Raw genomic sequence first — 23,485 nt, 5'->3', positions numbered from 1 at the left:
TATATATATTAGCATGCATGTGTAAAAACAAAGATAGATACAAAGATTCAAGTTACGGTCCCTGTTCTGTGAAATGGTTGCACAGTGCATTATGGATAAACAATACACATGGCATAGTTCTTAAGAAATTTGGATGAGATTAAAATGCTATATAAGCAAATGTAATGCTATATGTTTTCTTTCTCTAAAAATTTCACCAACTGGGACAGGGGGTTTAAGTTCAGTGGTACTGCCACCAGCCTCACAAGTAGAAGGTCCAGAGTTTGATCCCCAGTAAAAAAAAAAAAAAAATACCAATTTAAAAATGTAAATGTAATATGTTTTCTTTGTTTAAAAATCACCAATTTAAAGATATTTCTTATCACAAGTATCTCAATGAATGAGAATGTTTAAATATTTTTTCATTATCAGCTATAAAATATAATGTGCTTTACAGAGTTCTTATTTAAATATCAAATGTCATGCATTAATGAAGAACTTTAATTCAACTAAATATAAGCACTCATTGTGTAAGTTCTAATCCAATTATTAACTGATTAAATTATCTTCTGATAAAAGTAGCAAAGTGTACAAAATATAAGATTGTGTTTTTTATCAACAAAGAGTAAAGTTAATAATACCAAGACGAAACTACAGATGGTTTGTAAGGGTAAGTAATCAGAAAATTTGATTACTATAAGTAGTTATTTTATTCAGTCATCTTTAGACTTCATCTAAAATCTTATATGAGTATTTTGTGTAGTGTGATAATTGGAAAAAACACTCTACATTGTACAATGTGAGCTTAAACCTTACGCAGCTGAAAGGTCCTGATAATGGAAGCCTCCTCTAGTCCCATAATATTTTAGCTTCTCAAATCTTAATCTAAGAAAAATTTGAACATTTTATGATAATACTTTTTCTAGACTTTCCCATTTAAAAATATACTTCCTTTGTCAAACTTTGCTCTTGAGCTTTATTTTTGTTTGAGAAGTTTTAGAGATGCCTGATCTGTTTCACATTTCAATGTAGCCTCCAAATTCCAGCTTTTGTCTCTAAAGAGTCTCTACCACATTTCTCCTGATTTCCATTGCTATTGTCAGTTGGTTCAAAATCTTATTTCCTCTTTTCCTGAACTGCATAAAAAAAATTATTTACCCTACTCACTTCTGATTTGTGCCACACTAGTTTTACCTAGCAGTTGCCAGAAAATCAGTCTTCCCACATGTGAACATGCCACTTCTCTGCTCCTAAGTTTGTAGCACTGTCTACTAAACCATGTGTAAGTGATTTAGCAATCATTCAGAATAGATGGAACCACTCTTCCGTGTTTCATAAAGTACTCCTGCCATATCTTGGACTCCTGAAATGTGACCAGTGTTAGTTAAGAACTGATTCTTTAAAAATTTTTAGTTAATGTACATTAACTTCAAATTAAATTTAAACACCCAGAATTTCCCAGTGACTATCACATTGGGCAGTACAGCTTTGTTTATAGCTAGATCTTGAAAATATATCTAAACATTCACTGTTGGCAATGCAGTGAACATGCTACCCCATAAAGTGTTTAGTATTTTGTAATATAAATTTCTAGATAAATCACATAAATTTTTTTTCAAGTTTTTAATAATTACGGTCAAACTCTCCACCAGAAAACTCATTTTAATCTAAACACTAACAGTTTGTAAGAAGATTCACTGATCTTATATAGGATACAGTACTTCATAAAATCTTTCTCAATGTAGTATTTCCCAAATGGGTTAATTGTAAAAATTTACTTCCCCAGATATAGGTGACTGAGAATTTTTTCCATGGTTACTGACCGTTGTAGACAGAATTCTCTAAGCTGGCTGCCATGAGTTCCTTTCCTAGAGGTACATGCACGTCATTCCTCAGATCAAGGGGTGGTATCTGTTTCTCTTCCCTTCGAAAGTGAGCTGAATTTGTTATTTTCTGTGGCCAATAGAACATGGCAGAAGTGATGTCGGCAGGCCCAGATGACTAGGGCACTTCTGCTTTTTTTTTTTTTTCTCATGGAAGCTGATTGTCATATAAGAAATAATCTAGATACCCTAAGGTCCCTGGGCTGTGAGGAAGCCCAAGTGATAGCCAGATAGTAGAGATATGTGCACATGAGCATCAAAAAGCTAGATATTTCATTGAAGCCTAGTCCAGCTACCAGTCGAGTGAAATTGAGTAAGTGGTCCTTACTTAGGTTAACAAAAGAAAACCCCAAGTTAGTCAAGCCTGAATTCTTAACTATCAGAATAATGCCAAATAATAAATCATTGTTGTGTTAAATCACAAGTTTTGGGAATAACACATAAAAGTTTGTAAGTGAAAATCATCTACATTTTCCCCTTTGGGCTACACCATATTATATTTACATTCATTGACTTCAAAACAGTGAATAGTTAGCAATAATTTAAAATTATGTGCTAAAGAGGAGGTAGATGTGGGACTATGAAGTGAGTGAAATTTAGGTTCAAATGTCTGATTGACTCTACAACTAGATTATGATTAGGGTAAGTTTCATTACCTTAGAGCTTTGCTTTCCCATCTACAAAATAGAGATAAAATAAGTCAGTTGTTTTAAGGATTGAATTAGATGATATAGTAAAACTTTCTGCTATCATTTCACAGGGCTTTAAATATATATATTTTATGTATTTTTATATATACATATATATTTATATATTATTTTAATTATTTTAAAATGAATTATATCTATATATGTCATTTAAAAATAATTAGCAAAATTTATATTAGAAAATTACCATTTACTGGGTGTAGTCATCTGCTTATGTTCATATCAGTCCTGTTCCCTAACTTTTTCTTTTTCTTTTTTGGTACTGGGGATTAAACCCAGAACCCAGGCAGCAGAACCACTGAGCTAACCTTCTGGCCCTCCCCTAGGTTTTCTTAAACCTCCCTTCACTCACTTCAATTCTTCTCATGCTGAAATCCATGGGTTTTTCAGTATCTGGCAAGGACCTGTCACTTCCATGAGTACCCTCAATGATTTTGTCCTCTACCTTCCTCAGCAAGACAGCTACAATAACTGTCCCGGGCATTCCACTTCCAGAAATGAAAATGTTCCATAATCTTTATTTCAAGCATCACAATTTTAGTAAAGCATCTCAAATTTCCCAAATAATTCCCACTAATATTCCAACCCCGACTAAATTTCCATTCCAATAATAGGTACAATCCATTAATTCTAATCCTTCTCCCCTGACCTCCGCCTCTTGCCCCCACCTCTCTCATGACCTCACTTGTCTGAACATGGCTAAAATTCCATGGTTTGTTGACCACTCTCTCTTTTCACAAGACCCTCAACACAATTTTACTTTCCCTCTTATCCTATTCATATACAGCTGAAAATAAATGCGAGCAGCCATTTAAATTATTTCACTTGAAATATAAGACCATGAATCCCAAAAGAGGATAATTTGCTGGGTCCATTCATGCCCCACTGTCTGAATTTCTATCTCTCACCTTCTCTTCAGAAACTTCCAACACCTTTTCAAACATTCTCATTCTTCCGCTTTCATTAGGGTATTAAGATCAAACAGGAAAACATTTCCACAGGCTCCACCACCATTCATGTGCCCATATCTGATCCATCCCCTCTAAAGCCAGCCCTCCCAATTTTATATAAGCAACCACTCCACAAATTTTGAGGGCATTGCTTTAATATTTTGTTCTCTTCTTTGTCTCATTTTTTCCTTCTGCTGCACAATTCCCATCAACATGCAAATATTCTGTATTCATCTAATCTTAGAAAAATAAATAAAAAATACAAAAAAGCCCTGTTTTCATTCAACCTGCAGCTCCTATCCCCTTCCTCTTCGTGCCTCCAGAGCAGAACTCTCCAATGACCTTCCTCCCTCCAATTCTCTTTGTACCCACTCTAATCAGGCTTATACCTCTCCATCCCCCAAAAAACTTCTTAGCTCAAGAGTATAAGGCTAAATACAGATTCAATGCTTTGTGTTGCTTTAAATTCACTTATCAGTTATTTGACAGAATAAATTTACTTGGGATTCCTTAAGCAGTTCCTCAAGCTTTCTTATAGATTACAAACTTCTAAATTCCTTACTAATAACTTTGGCAACTCTTTCTCAATATCCTGTGTTGGTTCCTTCTGATCTCTTAGATGTCATAGCAATAGAATTTCCCAAGACAAAGTCACTGGGCTTTATTTTTCAGTCCACAGTCATGACCTTCATAATCACAGGGTGCCCAAGATTATGTTTGATTTACTTCTTTTCTCTTAGCCCCACAGGCCAACTGTCTGTTAACAAACTTATTGGAATGTTTAATAAATGCCTAAACTTATTTGGGTTCCTAATAAAAAGCTCACAATTGAACTACCAACACCACATATCAAACCTTTTCTATACACAACCTTTCCTATACTAGTTAATAGCAATTCTACAAAGCTGGCTTAAATTAAAATTTTTGAAGTCTTCATTAGCTCTTCACTTTCTTTCTTAAACTGCATACAATTTGCCAGTTAATCCTAAATTACAGTGATAATCTGACCTCTTTTTCCTTCCTTAACTACTACCCTTCTAATTCAAGCTACTAGTTTCTTCTAAGGAAATACTTATTGAGACATCTTGTCTGATTCAACTAAAATGTATACCCCTATAACTATAGTTGCCTACTCTTGGCATCAGGTTAATTTAGAAATATAGTCGAAGAAAGAGGTAGGTAATATCAGAGTTTCTGGTCCCTTTGCAGCAGTCCAGTAGCAAATCATAGGATTAACCTATTTTCATTATCTTTCTCTGGGAGAGCTCGGTAGGATACAACAGTAATCAAATCAGGTAGGCTGGGAACCTGGCAGAGAAACCTCATTTCCCAAAACAGACAAAATCTCATAAATCCACAGTTAATGATTCTCAGGTCCCCATGAGGAACATGTCAGTCACAAGAATCATCTAATTCAGAGAAACCTAAAATGTTTCACCATACATAATTTTTGTGTACAATTTACCAATTGGGATCATTTTGCCATTAGAAATGTTATCTAATAATGTAGTTACTTTTTCAATATGATCATGTTTGTGAGAGAAACAAAAGCTAGAAAGTTCTCAAAGGCCAAATTCTTGTGCAGGAGGAGAAATGATTTTGTTAACTTGATACCCAAATTGATTTTTTAAAATTTTGTTTTATTAATGTTATGGCTTAGATCTAGACATCCCTCCCGAAGCCTCATGTGCTCATAGGTGGAGATTTGGGGAGTGTGAGGATTTGGAGTGTATGATACTGGATTAGTCAAATGATTGTTTTAGCATAGTTCTAGGTATGAATGATGGATTTTCTGAAGAGGGAAAAATCCACCCTTGGTGCAGGTAGCACCAACCAAGAGGCTTATAGTTTAGATGTAATAAAAAGGGAAAGAAAACTGCTTCCTGCCTGCCATGCCATTGACTGTTTCTCCTCTGCTATGCCACCCTATACAAACTGTGAGCTAAAATATACATTTTCTTCTTAACTTGTGGATGCCACATACTTTGTGCCATCAATGAAATAGTAATTAAGATATTAGTACATGTTCACAGTGCATTATGTTTTTGTTCCTTGAGTATGGTTGGTACATGTCTATAACACATTTTAAATCCCTTTTTTATCTTCTTTCCCTCCTCTCCCTCCCTGCATCCCTGAATCCACATTCTCCTCTTCAATTTATTCTCATCAGAATCAAAGCAACCTATGTGACTCTGCTAAAATATAGATCCAATCACATCAATTCTGTTAAAACTGCCCTGTGGATTTTACCCACAGTAAAAAAAAAAAGAAGAAGAAGAAAAAAAGAAAGAAAGAAAGAAAGAAAGAAAGAAAGAAAGAAAGAAAGAAAGAAAGAAAGAAAGAAAGAAAGAAAAGAAAAAAAAAGAAAAAAGAAGGGTTATTAAAATATAAGGCCCTACATGACCTGGCTTTTCACCATTTCTCTAACAGCCTCTACTATTATTCTCTTTAGTATTCATTTTGCCCCCACTGTGTTGACTATCTTCCTGTTCCTACAGTACTGAAAGTACACTTGCTTTAAAAGGGCTACACCCTGGGGCTTGGGATTTAGCTCAGTGGCACCACACTTGCCTTGAAAGCACAAGGTCTTGAGTTTGATCCTCAGTAGGAAAAAAAAGGGCTATACCTAGTTTTCTTCAGTTCTGTTCAAATGATATCCTCCAAATAAAGTTACTTGTTTATTTCTTTATGCGTTTTTATGGTCAATAAGAATATTGTGAATTTATTGGATTAATGTTTATTCAAATTTAAATATAATTTATCACTAAGGTATATCTTACTGGAATTACACTTTATTGTGACTTTTCTTATTTAAACACCTTCATATGTTTTTATAACCACAGTTTTCTAAAATTTTTAAAATAATCTAACCTGTGATTTATCTGAATATTTTGAGATAGTACAACCCAATTTAATATTTTCAAGATACATGAATAGGAATTATTTCCCTAAACCAGTTGTAAATTTAAAAGACTCTATTTCTTTTGTATACAATACGTTTTCATTTTAAGAAATCAGACAGATTCAGTATATACGGACTCTACTGTTGGCACAAAGTTGATTTTACCATTTTGCCTTTAAAAAATCAAAATCTAAGTGAGATTCCTACAAATACTCTGACAGCTCTAATTTCTTTATGAGACTTTAGTTTTTTTCAATTATGTAATAAATCATGGAGGTAATGTTTTTCACTCCCAGGAATAGATAGACACTAATATTTTCTTAATTATCTTTGATGTCTTCAGCCTAATAATTTTATTGCTATTTATCCAATCATTTATAGTTAACCATCTGGTAATATGTAATACGATACTGCCAAAGCATGCATAAAGACATTCTTAAAGAGCATACCATGAATAAAATATACTGAGGTTGAGACATTTTATAAATGCAGTTTCAAGATTAAACTTGGTCAAATACAAAAAGAAAAAACAAAGGTTGCTTTGAGTTTTATGAACAGTTAACTCAACAAAATAATTTCAAAAGTTTTTAATGATGCTTTACCAAGAAATGTAATATTTGAAAATTAAATTACCATATTTCCTATTCTAGAAAATTTTCAAGGAGAGAATATTTTAGCCTAAATATCTGTTCCTAGTATTAATAATTTGTATTTTTTCTACTAATTACTGGTTACAAACTAGTTATCAATCAGTAACAAGGATTTCGTAAATCTCTACTGTGCATTGGCTATTTTTTCATATTTTTCAGACTAAAAACAGGGCACATACATATCTTAATCTATTTTTTGATATTCTTCAACTAAAATGAGCAAAGACTACAACTGTAGAGAATATTCAATAAATGTGCTTTAGTGTCTAATCCATAAAAGTACATTATTAAATTCTCACTATACAAATTAACATCAAAACACTTCTAATCAAGGAGAATCACCACAGATGTTCTCTATAAAGTGCAGAGAAGCGAGAAAACATATCAAATAATGGTTAAGAGAAAAATAACTAAAATATAGACACGATGTGAATGGTGGAGAAATCACGATACTTGAAATACCCATTAAATTGACTTTTTGATTGACAATAGCCTTACAGCTCAAATTTCTTTAGATGCTCGTTATCAACCATACATTAACTTCTCTCACCCTGAACTTTGTAGTATTTTACCAACACTAGCTCAGTCGTGCTCCAGAGAGAACCACAGGTATTAGGAATGGTCAAATTCACTCATAACACTAAGTCTGGTTAAGACAGGGACTCTGTATCCAGCATTTAGAGTCTTTTCCTGCTTTTTCTACCTGTACAAGCCTGGAAAATTCTTTCACTAAAAAAATATTAATTACTGTTTGCAAATTGCATGCCATCATTCTTAATGCGATATCCATGGTTATCAAACTTTACTCCATTTCTAGAGTGATGCACACATAGATGCTTTCGTTTTACCTCATCTTGTTGGGAGTTGAGCAGCTGCAGTTTCATATGCTTCATGTAGGCCATGGTAATTGGCATGTTGTAGTCAATCATGCTGGTCACCAAAGTGGGAGGCTTTCCATTATCTGTAACAAGACATTTTTTAAAGGGTAATAAAAGTGATATTGCATTCTACCTGTAACTTCAGAATGGTCCGAATTTTCCAAATTAAAATAGTTTTCTAAGTGCCAAGAGTTCAAAAGCTTGGCAGCATTGTAGATGGATTGCCGAAAAAAAATGGTAAGTTTCCATAAAGGTATGTTGTTTTAAATATGAATAAATTAATTATTTCTAATAACAGAGGGGCTTTTAAGTATTTTGAGTAACAAAAAATGAAGTTAATAAAGTGATTAAACACAGATATTGGTATTTTCCTACTTTGCTGCACAATCACTTTCTATATGTCTGAGTGCCAAAGGAAATTTGCTTTTATTTTCTCTTATTGATCAGACTGCTTATTTTCACACACATGGGAATAAGTAGCACAAATACATCTCTGAGATCAATTTAACCAGTGAAATACATATGTATTGAGGAAAACAATCTAGAAATTTTTAATGTAACTAAAGCCAAGTCAATTTTTATGTAAAAATTCTTATTGAAGGAATTTCATAATATTCATTGATTTCTAGAAGTAAGGAATAGGTAGACTTAGAAGGTCATTGATAGAAATCAATGTCCTTGCTGAATACCACAAGAGATGAAAATTAATACATATAACAGAGAATAGATGTTATTTTCCACAGTTGAAACTTTCTTCTAGGAATGGGCACTGAATTACTTTGTAAGTAGATGTTCAAAATTCACTGCCTCCTCCTTGAACAAGCAAGATGATCTGACCACAGTTTTATAAAAATGTGAGATATAAATTGCCACTGTGAATAAAATTACTTTAAATCTCACGATTTGACACTGCAGCTACCTTTATGATCTGTTCCATCTGGGTTTAAATGCATTCTTTTCTGGCACTCTGAGCAGCTCATTAGAAATCGAGTCACCGCTTCTCTTGGTAGGAAGGCATAGCTCTCTGAAATCTGAAATGATTCACAAAATATAGATGTTATTATATAAGCTGACTGAGCATGATCCAACAGAAATGATCATTGTATTTCCAAATAAGACGCGTTATTCCATAATGGCAGGAAGCACAATGAAAGCATGCACCGCATACCATGCATCATTTCAAGAAATATCTATCCAGCTTGATTAGACGTCTCTTAATAAGAGCCAATAGTGCCCTGTGGAGAGTAAAACCTCAACCACATCTGTCTGGGCATCTGTTTATATTTCTGTGTTTATTGTAGGAAAATTTTCACAAAATAGTGAGATTCTAGTGATTGTTCCTTATTAAAATTGCAAATATTGTTTTTTCAGTTACTACTAACACAATCACAATTTTATTCAATATACATATATATTTTAAAATTTTGCCCCAGATAGAAGCGATAAACTCTAGATTCTGAATAATCAGCGTTTCTTCATTGTTTCAAAAATATTTTAAGTGAGAATACAAGATCAATTCAAAGAGAACTCATGTATGTACTACTGCAGTGAATCATCCCTTCCACAGAAAATGACACACCTGGAAATGCACATAGGCCACCTGTCTCATTTATTTTATGTTACTTGCATAATTTATGTCTATAACAGTTCGGATTGATTGTCATAGTTAGCTTTTCCTTTCCCTATAAAGAAAGTTGTTTTCATACCCATGATCTAGAATCAGGTTAGAAATCAACGTTCTTGTCATAGTGACATAGGTATTTTCCTATCGACACAGATCATTATTCAAGAGAAATAGATAGGCAGTTAACTATCTTTAATTAAAAGCTGGCATTGACTCAAACAGTGCTGCTCAGTCTTATTTGGGGCGGGCTTCAGTTTGCCTCACAGCACCAGCCCTGGCATATGAAATAAAAGACAAGTAGGAGAAACACTAAACTATAATTAAACATCACTATGGTTTGTATCTAAATGTCCTCCAAGAGCCTCAAATGCTCATAGGTGGGCTTTTCAGATCTAGGGTTTGTGCATTGGGATTCAGGATATGTGATAACTAAATGAGTTTAGCCTAGTTCTGGATGTGGATAATGGTAGACCCACCCTAGGTGTCGGTGGCACCAATCAAGAGGTTTCTAGCCTGGATGGAATATAAAGGAAGAGAGGGAAGGCAGGCTCGCTGCGACTGCTGCTTGCTGCTTTCTGCTTGCCAGGACATGCACTATTTCTTTTCTGCAATACTTCTTTGCCAATTCACCCTGCCTTGGAGCCAGGCAACTATAGACAGAAATCTCTTTAAATGGTGAGCTAAAGTAAACCTTTCCTTCTTTAACTTTGAGTATTTTGTCTTAGCGAGTGAAGTAACTAAGACAAACACAAATGCCACAGATGATTTCTCCGGTGCATGCACAGCTGTTATGAACATCAATGTGTTTCATGTTAGTAGAAAGGAAGGGAAATACATCATTGAACGTAAACGTGTGCTAATTCCCTTATTGGTGGTGGGGGCAACTTTTGCTTATCCATACTGTAGAAATAAGCACAATATTGAGGAAATTCCTTGTGCTAAAACACAACAATGTAAAACCTCATGTTTCCTTGAACTTAATATCAAAATCAGTTTGTATTATTTCATCTCATTGACTCTCAGGGAAATGAAAGTAAAGGATACAAAAGAGAAGAAACAATTCTAGGCTAAAATCTTCTATGTGCAATCTCTATACAAGTAATTAAAATTTTACTCACTATGACTAGAAATATAAATTTTAGATTTTAAAATATAGCTATCAGTTGTAAGTTAAGAAACTAGATTTTAAATAAACACTACCTTACACTATACAGATGTGGGAGAAAAATGAGTGGAATAATTTGAAAGTATATTTCTGAAATATACTTATTAGTTAATGAATAAGGAAATATATCCACAATTTAAAATCCTCTCCTTTTTTTCTTCCTTAGTATACACACACATATATACACACATATACATGAATTTGATTCTTGTCTTCCTATTTTTACAAAAGAAATTAGCATTTTCACCCAATTTACTTATGTGATTCGAGGTCATTTTCTCTGAATCCCTAAAAATTGATTTTATAATAATTCAAAAGTTTTTAAAAAATCTATGCTGCATGAATGCTATGACCTGATAGCACATATTTTAACTCACTTGGATTTATGTAATCCACTGGAATTAATGGAACTGTGCAATAAGTTCATAATCAAGCAGAAGTTAAGAATGCCCCATTGACTTTCTTCTTCTTTAGGGCCAAGAGTTAATGGAGTCTTCCTAAGCACTGAAACCATATCAAATATTCTTCTGAATACACTGGTATAAAGTTAGAAATCAGCAACAGGACAAAAGCTATGTAGAAATTAAACAGCAAATTCCTGAACAACGAGTAGTTCAAAGAATAAATCTAAAGCGAAAGAAAAACATATATTGAGGCAAATAAAAATAGAAACATAGATATCACTAAGTCCAAAATTAGTACAAGTGAAAGAAGTGATAAAGCAGAGATATGTCAAATAGAGATTACAAAAACAACTGAAATAATCAATTTAACTAAGAGTTATTTTAAACGAGATAAACCAATTTGACAAAACTTCGGTTAGATTAAGAAAAACACTCTACTAAATAAAATTATACATCAGCAAGGATTCAAATTACAAATGATACTAGAGGAGTACAAAGGATCATAGTAGACTACTGTGAACAATTACATCCTAACAAGTAAGATAACCCAGAACAGATGGAAGCATCCCAGAAATCTGCAGCCTACTAAGAAGGAACCATGAAAAATATAATCTGAACAGATGAATGAGTAAGGAGATGGAATGAATGATGGACCAATCAAGGTAAGCACAGGACTAGTGGCTCCACTGGTAAATTCAACCAAATATTCAAAGAATTAAAGAGTTCAAAGAATTAACAACAATGGCATTCAAACTCTCTCAAAAACTTGACAAGGTGGAAATTCCAACTTTATTTTATGAGGCTAGCACTGTCCTAATACCAAAGCCAGACAAGCCAGCCCCTATAATTACTGATGAGTATAGATGCAAAGATACTCAAGAAAATGCTAGCAAATCAAACTCAGTAGCATTTTAAAAGACTAATATACCATAGTCAAGTGGGGTTTTTCCCTGGCCTGTAGTTCAATGAAAAGTAATCAAAATAAACATTAACAAAATGAATGAATAAAATTTCATTTCAACAGAGGCAGAAAATATATCCTACCAAATTCAACTTTCTTTCATGATACAAACAACACACAGATATAGAAATGAACTCAACACAACAAAAGCTATACATGAGAAACTATAGTTTATATATTATAATCAGTGGGAAACCTGGAAGTTTTCCATCTAAGCTGAAGAATAAGACAAAGATGCCCACTCTCATTCTATTGACTGTGGTACTAGAAGTGTTACAAAGGGCACTAGAAAAAAAGATGACAAGTCATCTAAATTTGAAAGGGAAAAAGTAAAATTGCTTCGCAGATGGCATGCTTTTAATAGAGAAATAGGTAAAGACTCCACCAGAAAAATGCTACAACTAATAAACAAATTAAGTAAAGCTTTGGGTTAGAAAATTTCACATACAAAAAATAGTTTCATAGCTACCTACTAAAAATGAACTATTCCAAAAAGAAATTAAGAAAATGTCCCATTTAAATTAGCAGCAAAATAAAATAAAATGGCAATAATTTTAAGCAAGGAGGCTAAAGTTTCCTGCATTAAAATCTATTAAAACATCAATGAAAGATACTGAAGATACTAATAAGTTGAAAGATATCCTACATTCAAATTGGAAGAATTAATATTGTTTAAATGTCCATACCATCCAAAGCAATCTACAAATTTGACACAATCCCTATCAACATTTTAATTCCATTTGCATAATTAGAGAAAAAATCTTAAAATCCATATGAAACCACAAAAGACCCTAGATAGCCATATGTATGTATGTATTTACAATCAACCGATCTTCAACGAAAGTGACAAGAACACATACAGGGAGAAGATAGTTTGTTCAAACAATGGGTATGAGAAAACGGGCTATCCGAATGCAGGATAAAATTGGATCATTATCTCATACCACATACAAAAGTAACCCAAAGTATATTTAAGATTTTGTTGTGATATTTGAAAAATGTAAAGATAATAGAAGAAAGCACAGGGCAAAACTTTCTGACATTAGACAATGTTTTATGGATATTATCCCAAAAGTGTAGATCAAAAAGGAAAAAGGAACAAATGTTATTACAGCCATTAAAAAACTTCCTTAAAGCAAAGGAAACAATGAAAAGAGTGAGAAAACAAGCTACAGAATGCTAAAACATATTTGAAAACCACACATTTATTGAGAGGAGAATTTCTAAAATATAAAGAACTAAAACAATTCAATAGCAAGGAAATAACCAAAATTTAAAAATTGTTTGCTACTGTCTGAATATATGCATTTCCTTAAAATTCTTATATTGAAACTAAACTCTCTGTGCAGTGGTATTGGGAGTCAGGGCTTTGGGGAGGTTATTGGATCACAGGGCTAGAACTCTCACGAATGGAATTCATGCCTTGTTCAAAGAAGGGACACTGTTCCACCCTTCTGCTCTTCAACAGTGTCAGGAAATACTGATGGTGGAAATTATTCCTCAGTTAAGACTTTGTGCAGTACACTTTGAATGCCTGAAATTTGTATTTGCCAGGTTTAAACCCCAACAATACAGAATGCAAAGCAATATCTAGAAACAAAGAACAAAAATTGAATAATACTTTTATTCAGATACAGTGCTAGAAATATCATTCTACTAACCCTATAATTATATGAAATGCTATGACTGTTCATAACTGTCGATTTCTGGGGTTGCAGAAATTTTATTAAATTTGTTATTGACATTGATAAAGATGATCATATAGCTTCTTTTGACATATTTAATAATTTATACTGCTAAATTTATTCATATGTAAATATTTTTAGTTCCTTTAATTCTGGAAAAACTCAATTGTTCCTAATATGTTATTCTTTCAATGCATTTCTGGTTCAATTTTTTCCATTTTTGTTTTATTAGTATATATTTGCAACATGTAATTATTATATTAATATGTATTTTCTTATTCACTTTTTGAATGTAAGTACTTCTCTGTTTCTGGGTAGGAAGGAAGATAGGACTTTTGAGGGCGTGGTAGGCAGGATTTGCTAAGTCATTAAGTTGCCTAAACTGGCCATGCTGGCTGAAACTTACATCCTACTGCCTCATCCTTCCAGACTGATGATTTCATAAGCAGGAACCACCACACCCAACTAGAAACAAACTTTGGCTATGTAATGTGCACCATTATCTACATTATTGATGAGGAAATATATTTAACTTGAAAATATATTCTTAAAATGTTTTTATATTTGGAAAAAGAAGAGCATTTATTTAAAATTTGTTTCTGAACCCAAGAACACTAAGAAAACTACCTCTTGTTATGGATAAGAAGGAAAACATAATGAATAAAAACTAGTCTTGCTGTATCCGAACTGAACATTAAAAAAACAGCTATCATGTGAAAAATCATACATTTTGGTTGCAACAAAAACACACATGCATAGGAGGGTCTAGGACACAGCCATGTAGAACTTTATGAACTAATGATCTGACTTTTTTTGAATCAGGAAAATAGTTATAGGGCATCTATTTCTTAGAAATATTACTTTGTATGAATCTAGATTAATATTAAAAAGAATACATCATTATTTTATTTTTTAATTAAGTGTTGTCTTTAATTAAAAAGCTAACAAACTGTCTAGTTACATTTTCCCCCAAATCATAAACTTGGTAGTTACTGAGTTTCTAGGCAACATACTCAAAGCTGAGATTAAAACTTTAAAAACAAATAAAATATCAGTATTTTAAACAAAGTATAAAAGCGTTAGCACAAAAGCCATTAGCAATTAATGAATTCCCTTAAACTGGAGTCATGGCTGAAGTTTTATTTTTATTGTTATTTATTAACATTGAATTAGCTGTGTTTGAGGAATTGGGGAGCTGTGATACACGGTAACTTTTTCACTACTTGCCACTTGTAAAGCTCAAGTTAGTGGTTTAATTTTCAAGGATTATATGACATTCTAAACCTATTAGGACTAGAATTGATTAGAAATGTAAAAATTTTAAAAATCAAAGTATTAACTTAAAGTGGAAGTGAAACCAATATTTATTATCCAAAAATTATGATAAATTTCTATATAAAATAATTGGCTTGTAGCATCTTTTCATAGGCTGAATAAAATCATACTCTAAAAATAAGGCCATGGTTCCAGAGCAGCCCCATTTCAGTGTATGAGACAGAAGGGGCAGATAGATCCGAGAATGCACCAAGTAAAATTTATGAGGGGATTTACTGACAGAAACATAATTCAGGGCAGTAGCAAGACCAGTAAATAGCTGCAATTTGAGTGACAAGTTGGGTCATAAACACTGGTGTAGTAAAAGTGAATTTATCCAAGCCAGAATATACCTGGTTTATCTGAAGCTAATATCAAAGAGCCCAACACCAGGTTCTAGTAGAAACTGCCATATACAACTCCAGTGGTTTTGATCACTTTTATTATGCTGGGAAACAATGCAGGAGAAACCAGGAAGAAACAATCATTGTGGTTATCGCTTGAAATAGCTGCAGTCATGTCAATGACTAATGCACCCACATTAGTAATCTAATGACACACTGGTACACCTGATTAAAGCTTAATGACAAGTGCTATGAGGGGTATTGATACTGATCTTCCATGTTAGGGCTTAAAAAAGAAAAAGGAAAAAAACAAAGAAATTACTTGGAATATATTTATAAAGAGTTCATTGACAAAATATTATAACCCAAAGGATAGGCATTCTACATTTCCAATCAATGTTCTGCCTTTCTGAAGAAAAACAGTATTTTAAAAACTCCTACACACTAAAGCCAAATTCTAGCAGATCTCAAGCTGTACTCATTTTTGCCCTCAACATAGCTTCTTTAAATCAAGAATGTCAAGTGTCCAAAATAACTGGCATAAAATATGAGCCATAAGTAAATTAATTTGAAACACTCATAAACTCAGTAATTTACCATACTGAAAGTTTTCTTACATTTAGTTTTCAAAAGGGAAACAAATTGTTATTCCAAATTGTGTCTGAATATATGAAGTGCTATAAAGTTTTAAAAAAATAAAAAACATTGTCAAAACCATTTAACAACACATAGTTGTTTTCCTATACATTCTTCCTCATACTATGTGTCTATTGGTCAGCTTTCCCATTAGTGTGACACAATACTTGACACTCACAGTGTAAAGGCAGTGAAGTTTAATTTGGTTCAGGGTTTTAGGGGATTCAGTCCATGGTGAGCTAATGCAGAAACATCATGGTAGATGAGAGTGGTGGAACAGAGCTGTTCAGTTTGTGGTAACAGTGAAGTAGCGCGAGGGAAGAGGGCTAGAGAGAAAGAGATGAAAGACCTGATATAGACTCCCAGGTCACACCTCCTTGATCCATACAGACACACTCAGAAGTGTGCTTTTTTAAGGCACTTCAGTGGCTCCCAAGCCAATCAAGATGCTTCAACCAAGCTTAACCACCACAATGTATCACAATCATTATATTCACGATTATTTCCTGAACTCAATCAATAAAATATTGCAAATTAGAAGAAATCTTGTAACCAAGAAGGATTTTAAAGCAAAGGAATTTGTTCCATGCCCTCCTCTCTGCATCCCAAACATCCTACTTCTCTAATCTTACATTGTATTACATTGACCATTTTCAATAGAAATGCCCTCTAATTTTATTCTGACTTTTACATAAATGTGCAACTCTATAATTCTATAATTCTGGAGATAAAAGAAAATTAACCTGATTCTCATTAATTATGTGGCACTATTACATGTTTTGCTCTTGTAATATAGAATAAAATACTTCTAAACAATCTATGTGTAGTTAAGCTTTCTATTATTCAAGTGTTTGTGGATTTCAGCACATAATCCTTGTAATCCTCAGATTACTAGCTCCACATTATAATCTCTGTTTAGCAGTTGGGGAACCTAAGCTTCAGAGACTTGGTGTATTTTTTCAATAAGGTGCAAGACAGGAGACACATGTGATAACATGTCTTCAAGACATATTGCTTAAACCACTATGTTTTTTTTTTCTTTTATTGAGTTTATTTCTACATTTTAGGTATACAGTACAATTACATTCATTATTGGCATCTTGTACCTTTACATGACAGGTAGTCTTGGTTCTGATATTTTCCCCTTGTTTTTAAACCACTCCTGGTGCTCAGTATTAAGAAAAGAGATTCTTGGGGCCCATTCGGCAGGACCATGTAGCCACGTCCTCCCCTGCCTGCACTGCCATCAGCTCCAGCAAGGAAGGTAGCTGCTCTGGAGCCCCAGAAACAACACCCCCACCCCTCAGATCTCCTAACTGTGCCACTCCTTGGACCCACTCTGCGGAGGCATAGGTGGACATAAAGGGTCTTTTTCTAAGCTCCCAACTTTGAACACCTTTAAAGAAAGGGCAGGGGAAACCTGTAGTAGAACTGTGTGGAGTTCAACCCTGCAGGTCAGAGAACTCAATCTGGGCCTTGCAGCCTAAGGTCAGTCTGAGTCCCGGGGATCTGCCATTGGCTAGCTGAGATCAGGGGACTTGGTTCTGCACATGGCTGTGAACATGGTATACTATGACAGCAGAGATATAGTCTGAAAGAGGCCCTTCAAATTCATTTTTTTCTTTCATTTTCCTCATTCCACTCTGCAAATTCTTTCTTTTCTCTGTCCTCTTTCGCCAATTCACTCTCTTGCTCCAGCATATTAACCCTCATCTTCCTTTCTATTTCTGCTCCTGCCCTAACTCAGACTTCTTCTTTTATCATTTTTTTCTTTTTTCTTTATGATCTTTTCTTCTATCATTTTACCTCACTAATGGGTTAATAGTTTCAAGGGAAAGGGAGCCCCTATTACTGATGAGGGGATATATTCTTGTCCTTATTCTTGCACTCTGTCTATCTCTTTTGAATTTAATAGTTTCCTAAAGATTGTATGGTCATTCTATGTCCTCTGGCATCCCTTGAAACCTTCTCCAATTCTTTCACTTATCTACTCCTCTCATCCTAACTCTGTCTAAGCCCCCATCCTAAATGATAAAGATACTATATTGAAAAGTGTATTCACTGCAAACATATTTTGGGCTGCTTCTTGATTTTAATTTAATTCACATGGTTTAAGGGTGCTAGATTAATGACTACCACAAGTGGTCAGTTTGCAAGCTGTGCCTGATCCTATTGGGCTGCTGAATGTATCAATTGGGATAAAGGGTTGTGATTGATTTAAAGAGTTGTTTTCTCTGATATTATGTAAATGAGGATGTCTATGAGTCATTAGAAACTCAAAAGCTAAAACGCACCTATATTAGGAAGATTTATGTAATACCCAGAAATTAAAGAAGGACAACCCAACAATAAAAACAAAAATGAGAAAACACTTAAGCAAGACACAAAGACAGATTTCCAGTTCACCAATGGCAAACAGTAGGATAAATGAGGCTGAAAATTCTGATAGTGAACCAGCAGGACACCCTGAACCCATAGCACAAGAAGTGACAAAACAGATCAATCAGGCTCTAGAAAAATTCAAAATAGAACTAATTTCCCAGATAACCATAGAGATAGTGAGAAAAATGGAAGTCATGATTCGAGACTCTAGAACAGAAACTGAGAAAAAAATAGTTGAGCTCAGGACCATGATAAAAGCCACAAAGGCCCAGCGTAAGAAAGAAATGGAAACAATGAATGCCCAACAGAGGAAAGAAATGGAATCCATAAAATAGATTCGAACAGATGCCCAGGAGATTAAAAACTCTATTAAAAGTAAATGCAACAGAATAAAAGAATGTGAAGATAGAATCTCAGATATAGAAGATAGGATTGCAGTCAGTGACCATGAAAAGAAAGGTCTCTTAAAAGCAGTAAGGGATTGCCTGGGATTTAGCTCAGTGGTTCTGGTGCCTGCTTTGCAAGCACAGGGACTTGAGTTGGATCCCTGGTACCAAAAAAACAAAAACAATCAAACAAAAAATATATTAAGGGATCATGAGAAATCAATCCAACAACTCCTAGGTGATGCAAAGAAGAATAACATAAGACTGATAGGAATCCATGAAGTAGCATGAGAAAATACAAATGACTTCACAAAGCTATTCACAGAATTAATGACAGAAAACTTCCCAAACAGAAGGGAAGAATTAGACATACAGATAAGTGAGGCATATAGGACTTCAACTAGCCATGATCAAAAAAATCTACACCTAGACATATAATAATCAAGATCCCAGAAACCCAACAAAAGAACAAAATACTACAAGCAGTAAGAGAAAAGGAACAAATCACATGCAAAGAAAAGCCCATCAGAATCACAGCAAGCTTTTCAACTCAAACCCTCAGGTCAAGGAGAGCTTGGAATGAGTTATTTCAATTCCTAAAAGAAAACAAACTCCATCCTAGACTGATGTATCCTGCCAAAATCTCTTTTAAAATGGATGGGGAAATAAGATACTTCCATGACAAAGAACGCCTGAGAAACTTCATGAACACTAAACCAGCACTACAAGGAATTCTAAACAATATCCTAGAGAAAGACAATGAAGGTCACAATACCATGAGGCCCAACACACCAAATCAAATAGGCAAGGCAAGAAACTAAAAGGAGAGGGGAAAAGTAAAAAGTAAAAAGAGTCAACAAAAAGACAATAACATGACAATAATAAGTCAGTATATATCAGTCATAACCATCAATGTCAATGGTCTCAACTCACCAATCAAGAGAAATAGACTGGCAGAATGGATTAAGAAGCAAAATCCAACAATATGTTGTATACAAGAAACACATCTGGCTCAAAACAAAGCCCACAGGCTGAAAGTGAAAGAATGGAAAACAATCTCCATGCAACAGGAGCCCAGAAAAAAAAGCAGAGGTAGCAATCTTATTTGCAAAGTAAATTTCAAACAAAAACTGATTAACAGAGACAAAGAAGGTCACTACATCCTTGCAAAGGGAACAATTCAAGAGGAAGAGATGACAATCATAAACATATATGTTCCAAATATTAATACCCCAACTATATAAAACAAATATTAAGTAATGTGAAAAACCAAATAAGCACTAATACAATGGTAGTGGGGGATCTAAATACCCCACTATCACAAATAGACAGATCATCTCGGCAGAAAATAACAACAAAATACTAGAACTCAACCAAGCTTTTGAACACATGGACTTAATAGACGTCTATGGAGTGTTCCACCCCACAAAATCAGAATATACATTCTTTTCAGCTGCACGTGGGTCATTCTTCAAGATAGACCACATACTAGCTCACAGAACAATGAGCTAGTTCTGAGCTAATAACTTCAATGCAAAAGAATTGAAGTTATCCCCAGTATATTATCAGATCATAGCACAATCAAGCTGGAGATCAATAGCATAAGAAACCATAGGAAGTTCACAAACACATGGAAATTGAACAACACTCTCCTGAGCAATCAATGGGTCACAGAGGAAATTAAAGAAGAATTTAGACAGTTTTTACAAATAAATGAAAATGCCATTACAACATACAGGACTTTATGGGACACAATGAAAGTAGTTCTATGTGGACAACTCATAGCACTGAATGCCCACACTAGGAAAACAGAGCAAGCTCAAATAAGCAACCTAATGATGAATCTTAGACTACTAGAAAAGCAAGAGCAAGAAAAACCCAAAGCTCAAACAAGAGAGGAAATTATAAAGATTAGAGCAGAAATCAATGCAATGGAAATTAAGAAAATGATACAAAAAAATAAATGAAGCAAAGAGTTAGTTTTTTGAAAAAGTAAATAAAATAGATAAACCCTTAGCTAACCTTATCAAAAAAAGGAAAGAAAAGGCTCAGATCCATGCAATCAGGAATGAAAAAGGAGAAGTCACAACAGATCCCAAAGAAATCCAGAGAATCTTTAATATCTACTTTGAGAACCTATACTCTAATAAAATGGGAAACACAAGAAATGGACAGATTTTTAGATACTTATGAATTACCAAAGTTGAACAAAGAAGATACTAACATTTTAAACACCCCAATTACAAATCAGTGAAATTGAAAATGTAATTAACAGTTTACCAACAAAGAAAACTCCAGGTCCTGATGGATTCACTGCTGGTATCTACTTTGAGAACCTATACTCTAATAAAATGGGAAACACAAGAAATGGACAGATTTTTAGATACTTATGAATTACCAAAGTTGAACAAAGAAGATACTAACATTTTAAACACCCCAATTACAAATCAGTGAAATTGAAAATGTAATTAACAGTTTACCAACAAAGAAAACTCCAGGTCCTGATGGATTCACTGCTGGATTTTACAAGACATTTAGAGAAGAACTGCTGCCTTTACTCTTCAAACTTTTCAATGAAATTGAAAGGGAAGCAATACTTCCAAATTCATTCTGGGAAGTATTACTTTGATTCCCAAACTAGGGAACTAAAAAAGAGAACTATAGGCCAATCTCTGTAATGAATATAGATGCAAAAATCCTTAATAAGATACTAGCAAACAGAATACAGAGGATCATCAAGAAGATCACACATCCTGACCAAGTCAGAATTATTCCAGCAAGGATGGTTCAACATATGTAAGTCAATAAATGTAATACACTATATTAACAAAGTCAAGGACCAAAACCACATGGTCCTCTTGATAGACACCGAAAAAGCATTTGACAAAATTCAACATCCATTCATGATTAAAAACTCTTCAAAATATTGGAATAGATGGTCTATATCTCAATTTAATAAAGGCTATCTATGAAAAACAAACAGCCAACCTCATTTTAAATGGCCAAAAACTAAAAACCTTCATGGTAAAATCAGGAACAAGACAAGGATCCCCACTATCACCACTCCTCTTTGATATAATTGGAACCATTAGCCATAACAATTAGACAAGAGAAGGAAATTAAAGCAATAAAGGTAGGAAAGGAAGAAATTAAACTGTCATTATTTGCTGATGATATGATACTCTACATTGAAGACCCAAAAAACTCCACCTAAAGACTTCTAGACTTAACTGACAGATTCAGTAGAATAGCTGGATACAAGGTGAACACCCAAAAATCAATAGCCTTCTTGTACACAGATAACAGACTGAAAGAGAAATTAGGGAAACAATTATTTTCACAATAGCATCCAAATAAATGAAGTATCTAGGAATCAATCTAACAAAAGAAGCACAAGACCTGTACAGTGAAAACTACAGCACTCTGAAAAAGAGATCAAAGAGGATACAAGCAAATAGAAAGCTATCCCCTGCTCCTGGGTAGGAGCAGGATAGTGAAAATGGCTATACTACCAAAACTGCTGTACCGATTCAATGCAATATTCCAACACTATATTTCACAGAACTAGAAAAAAGAATCCAAAAATTCATGTGGAACCATAAGAGACCTAAAATAGCAAAAGCCATCCATTCAGACCACTAGAAGCAATCTGGAGATTTCTGGCAAATGCTTAAAGTGTCGCGTGAGAGAAATGAGAGTGATTGTAGCACAGAGGCAGGGGATCAGTATTCCCCCGGGAACAGGGAAATGGTACTAGAGCTAAGCAAAGACAAACGCACAGAAATTCGCTGCACAATGTAAAAACCTACAGGAAGAAAACAAAGAGGTGACAGCATCCCAGGACAACACAAGGTGAATCTGGTACTGTTGCATCATGTACATTAGTAGATCAAGTAATACCTAAACAGGAAACAGAGTGTAATTTAAGTTAAATTACAATTAACTGCTATTAGGAATAGTGCTTTGCTTCTTCTATGATACTTCAGTTTTAGATATATTGCTTTTTATAAAGAGTTATTTTTGCTTTTACCATTTTATACTTTTGAACATCTCTAATTTATACCTTTATTTTACAATAATTAAGATAGCTCTCAGTTGAGTAAATGTGACAATAAGAAACAGAGAATCAAATAAACTGAAGGTGCATGCTAAAGTAGCAGGTGCTATTGTTATTACACTACTTATAGAGAATTCTTATGCTTGATGAAGAGAATGATCAGGTAAGCACTGGAAAAGATTTTCTTCCCAAATGTTTCCTAATAATAAAACAAAGATTTCCTAAATATTGTGTGTACATAAGATGACTCAGCAAAGAAAATCATTAAAATGGAAAAGAGCTGCACTAAAATAGTTATGCACAATGGAAGAGTGGGAAATTCAGTTCTCTTGATTTTTTACAAAGGGTGCTATGATGAGACATTCATGTATTAGTTGGGGCTTGAGGGACAATGACAAGCAGGTCACTTTCCTGATCCCTTCACTGCACAGTTAAGCTCTCACTGTTTCCTGCTGCAGCTCTCCCATTAAAATTTGTCTTTCACGTACACTGCTGGTATGTGAGGAACGGGAAAAGATGAAGTTTCAACTTTGCTCTGCTAGAGCCTAGTAAGCCGCCCAACCTGTGTATATTTACGC

At 34.0% G+C, this 23,485-nt stretch overlaps 1 protein-coding gene across 4 annotated transcripts in view; it reads right to left on the bottom strand.

Annotated features, from left to right (window-relative positions):
* Nol4 (nucleolar protein 4) overlaps window positions 1-23,485 on the bottom strand; it is a 318,444-nt gene that overhangs the window by 215,551 nt on the left and 79,408 nt on the right. For 2 of the 4 annotated variants that reach the window (XM_010638080.3, XM_010638082.3), the window contains exons 3-5: window positions 8,869-8,980; window positions 7,920-8,032; window positions 2,519-2,539 (exon numbers count right to left, since the gene is read on the bottom strand). In XM_010638080.3, coding sequence (XP_010636382.1) covers window positions 2,519-2,539; window positions 7,920-8,032; window positions 8,869-8,980 — 246 coding nt within the window. The remainder of the gene's footprint in view (window positions 1-2,518; window positions 2,540-7,919; window positions 8,033-8,868; window positions 8,981-23,485) is intronic. The other 2 variants (XM_010638081.3, XM_010638083.3) reach the window with 1 other exon arrangement.

Source organism: Fukomys damarensis, unplaced genomic scaffold (assembly GCF_012274545.1).
Source record: "Fukomys damarensis isolate Sample0158 unplaced genomic scaffold, DMR_v1.0_HiC HiC_scaffold_30, whole genome shotgun sequence".
In the NCBI taxonomy this organism is placed as follows: domain Eukaryota; kingdom Metazoa; phylum Chordata; class Mammalia; order Rodentia; family Bathyergidae; genus Fukomys; species Fukomys damarensis.
This window is presented reverse-complemented; position numbering and strand designations above follow the sequence as displayed.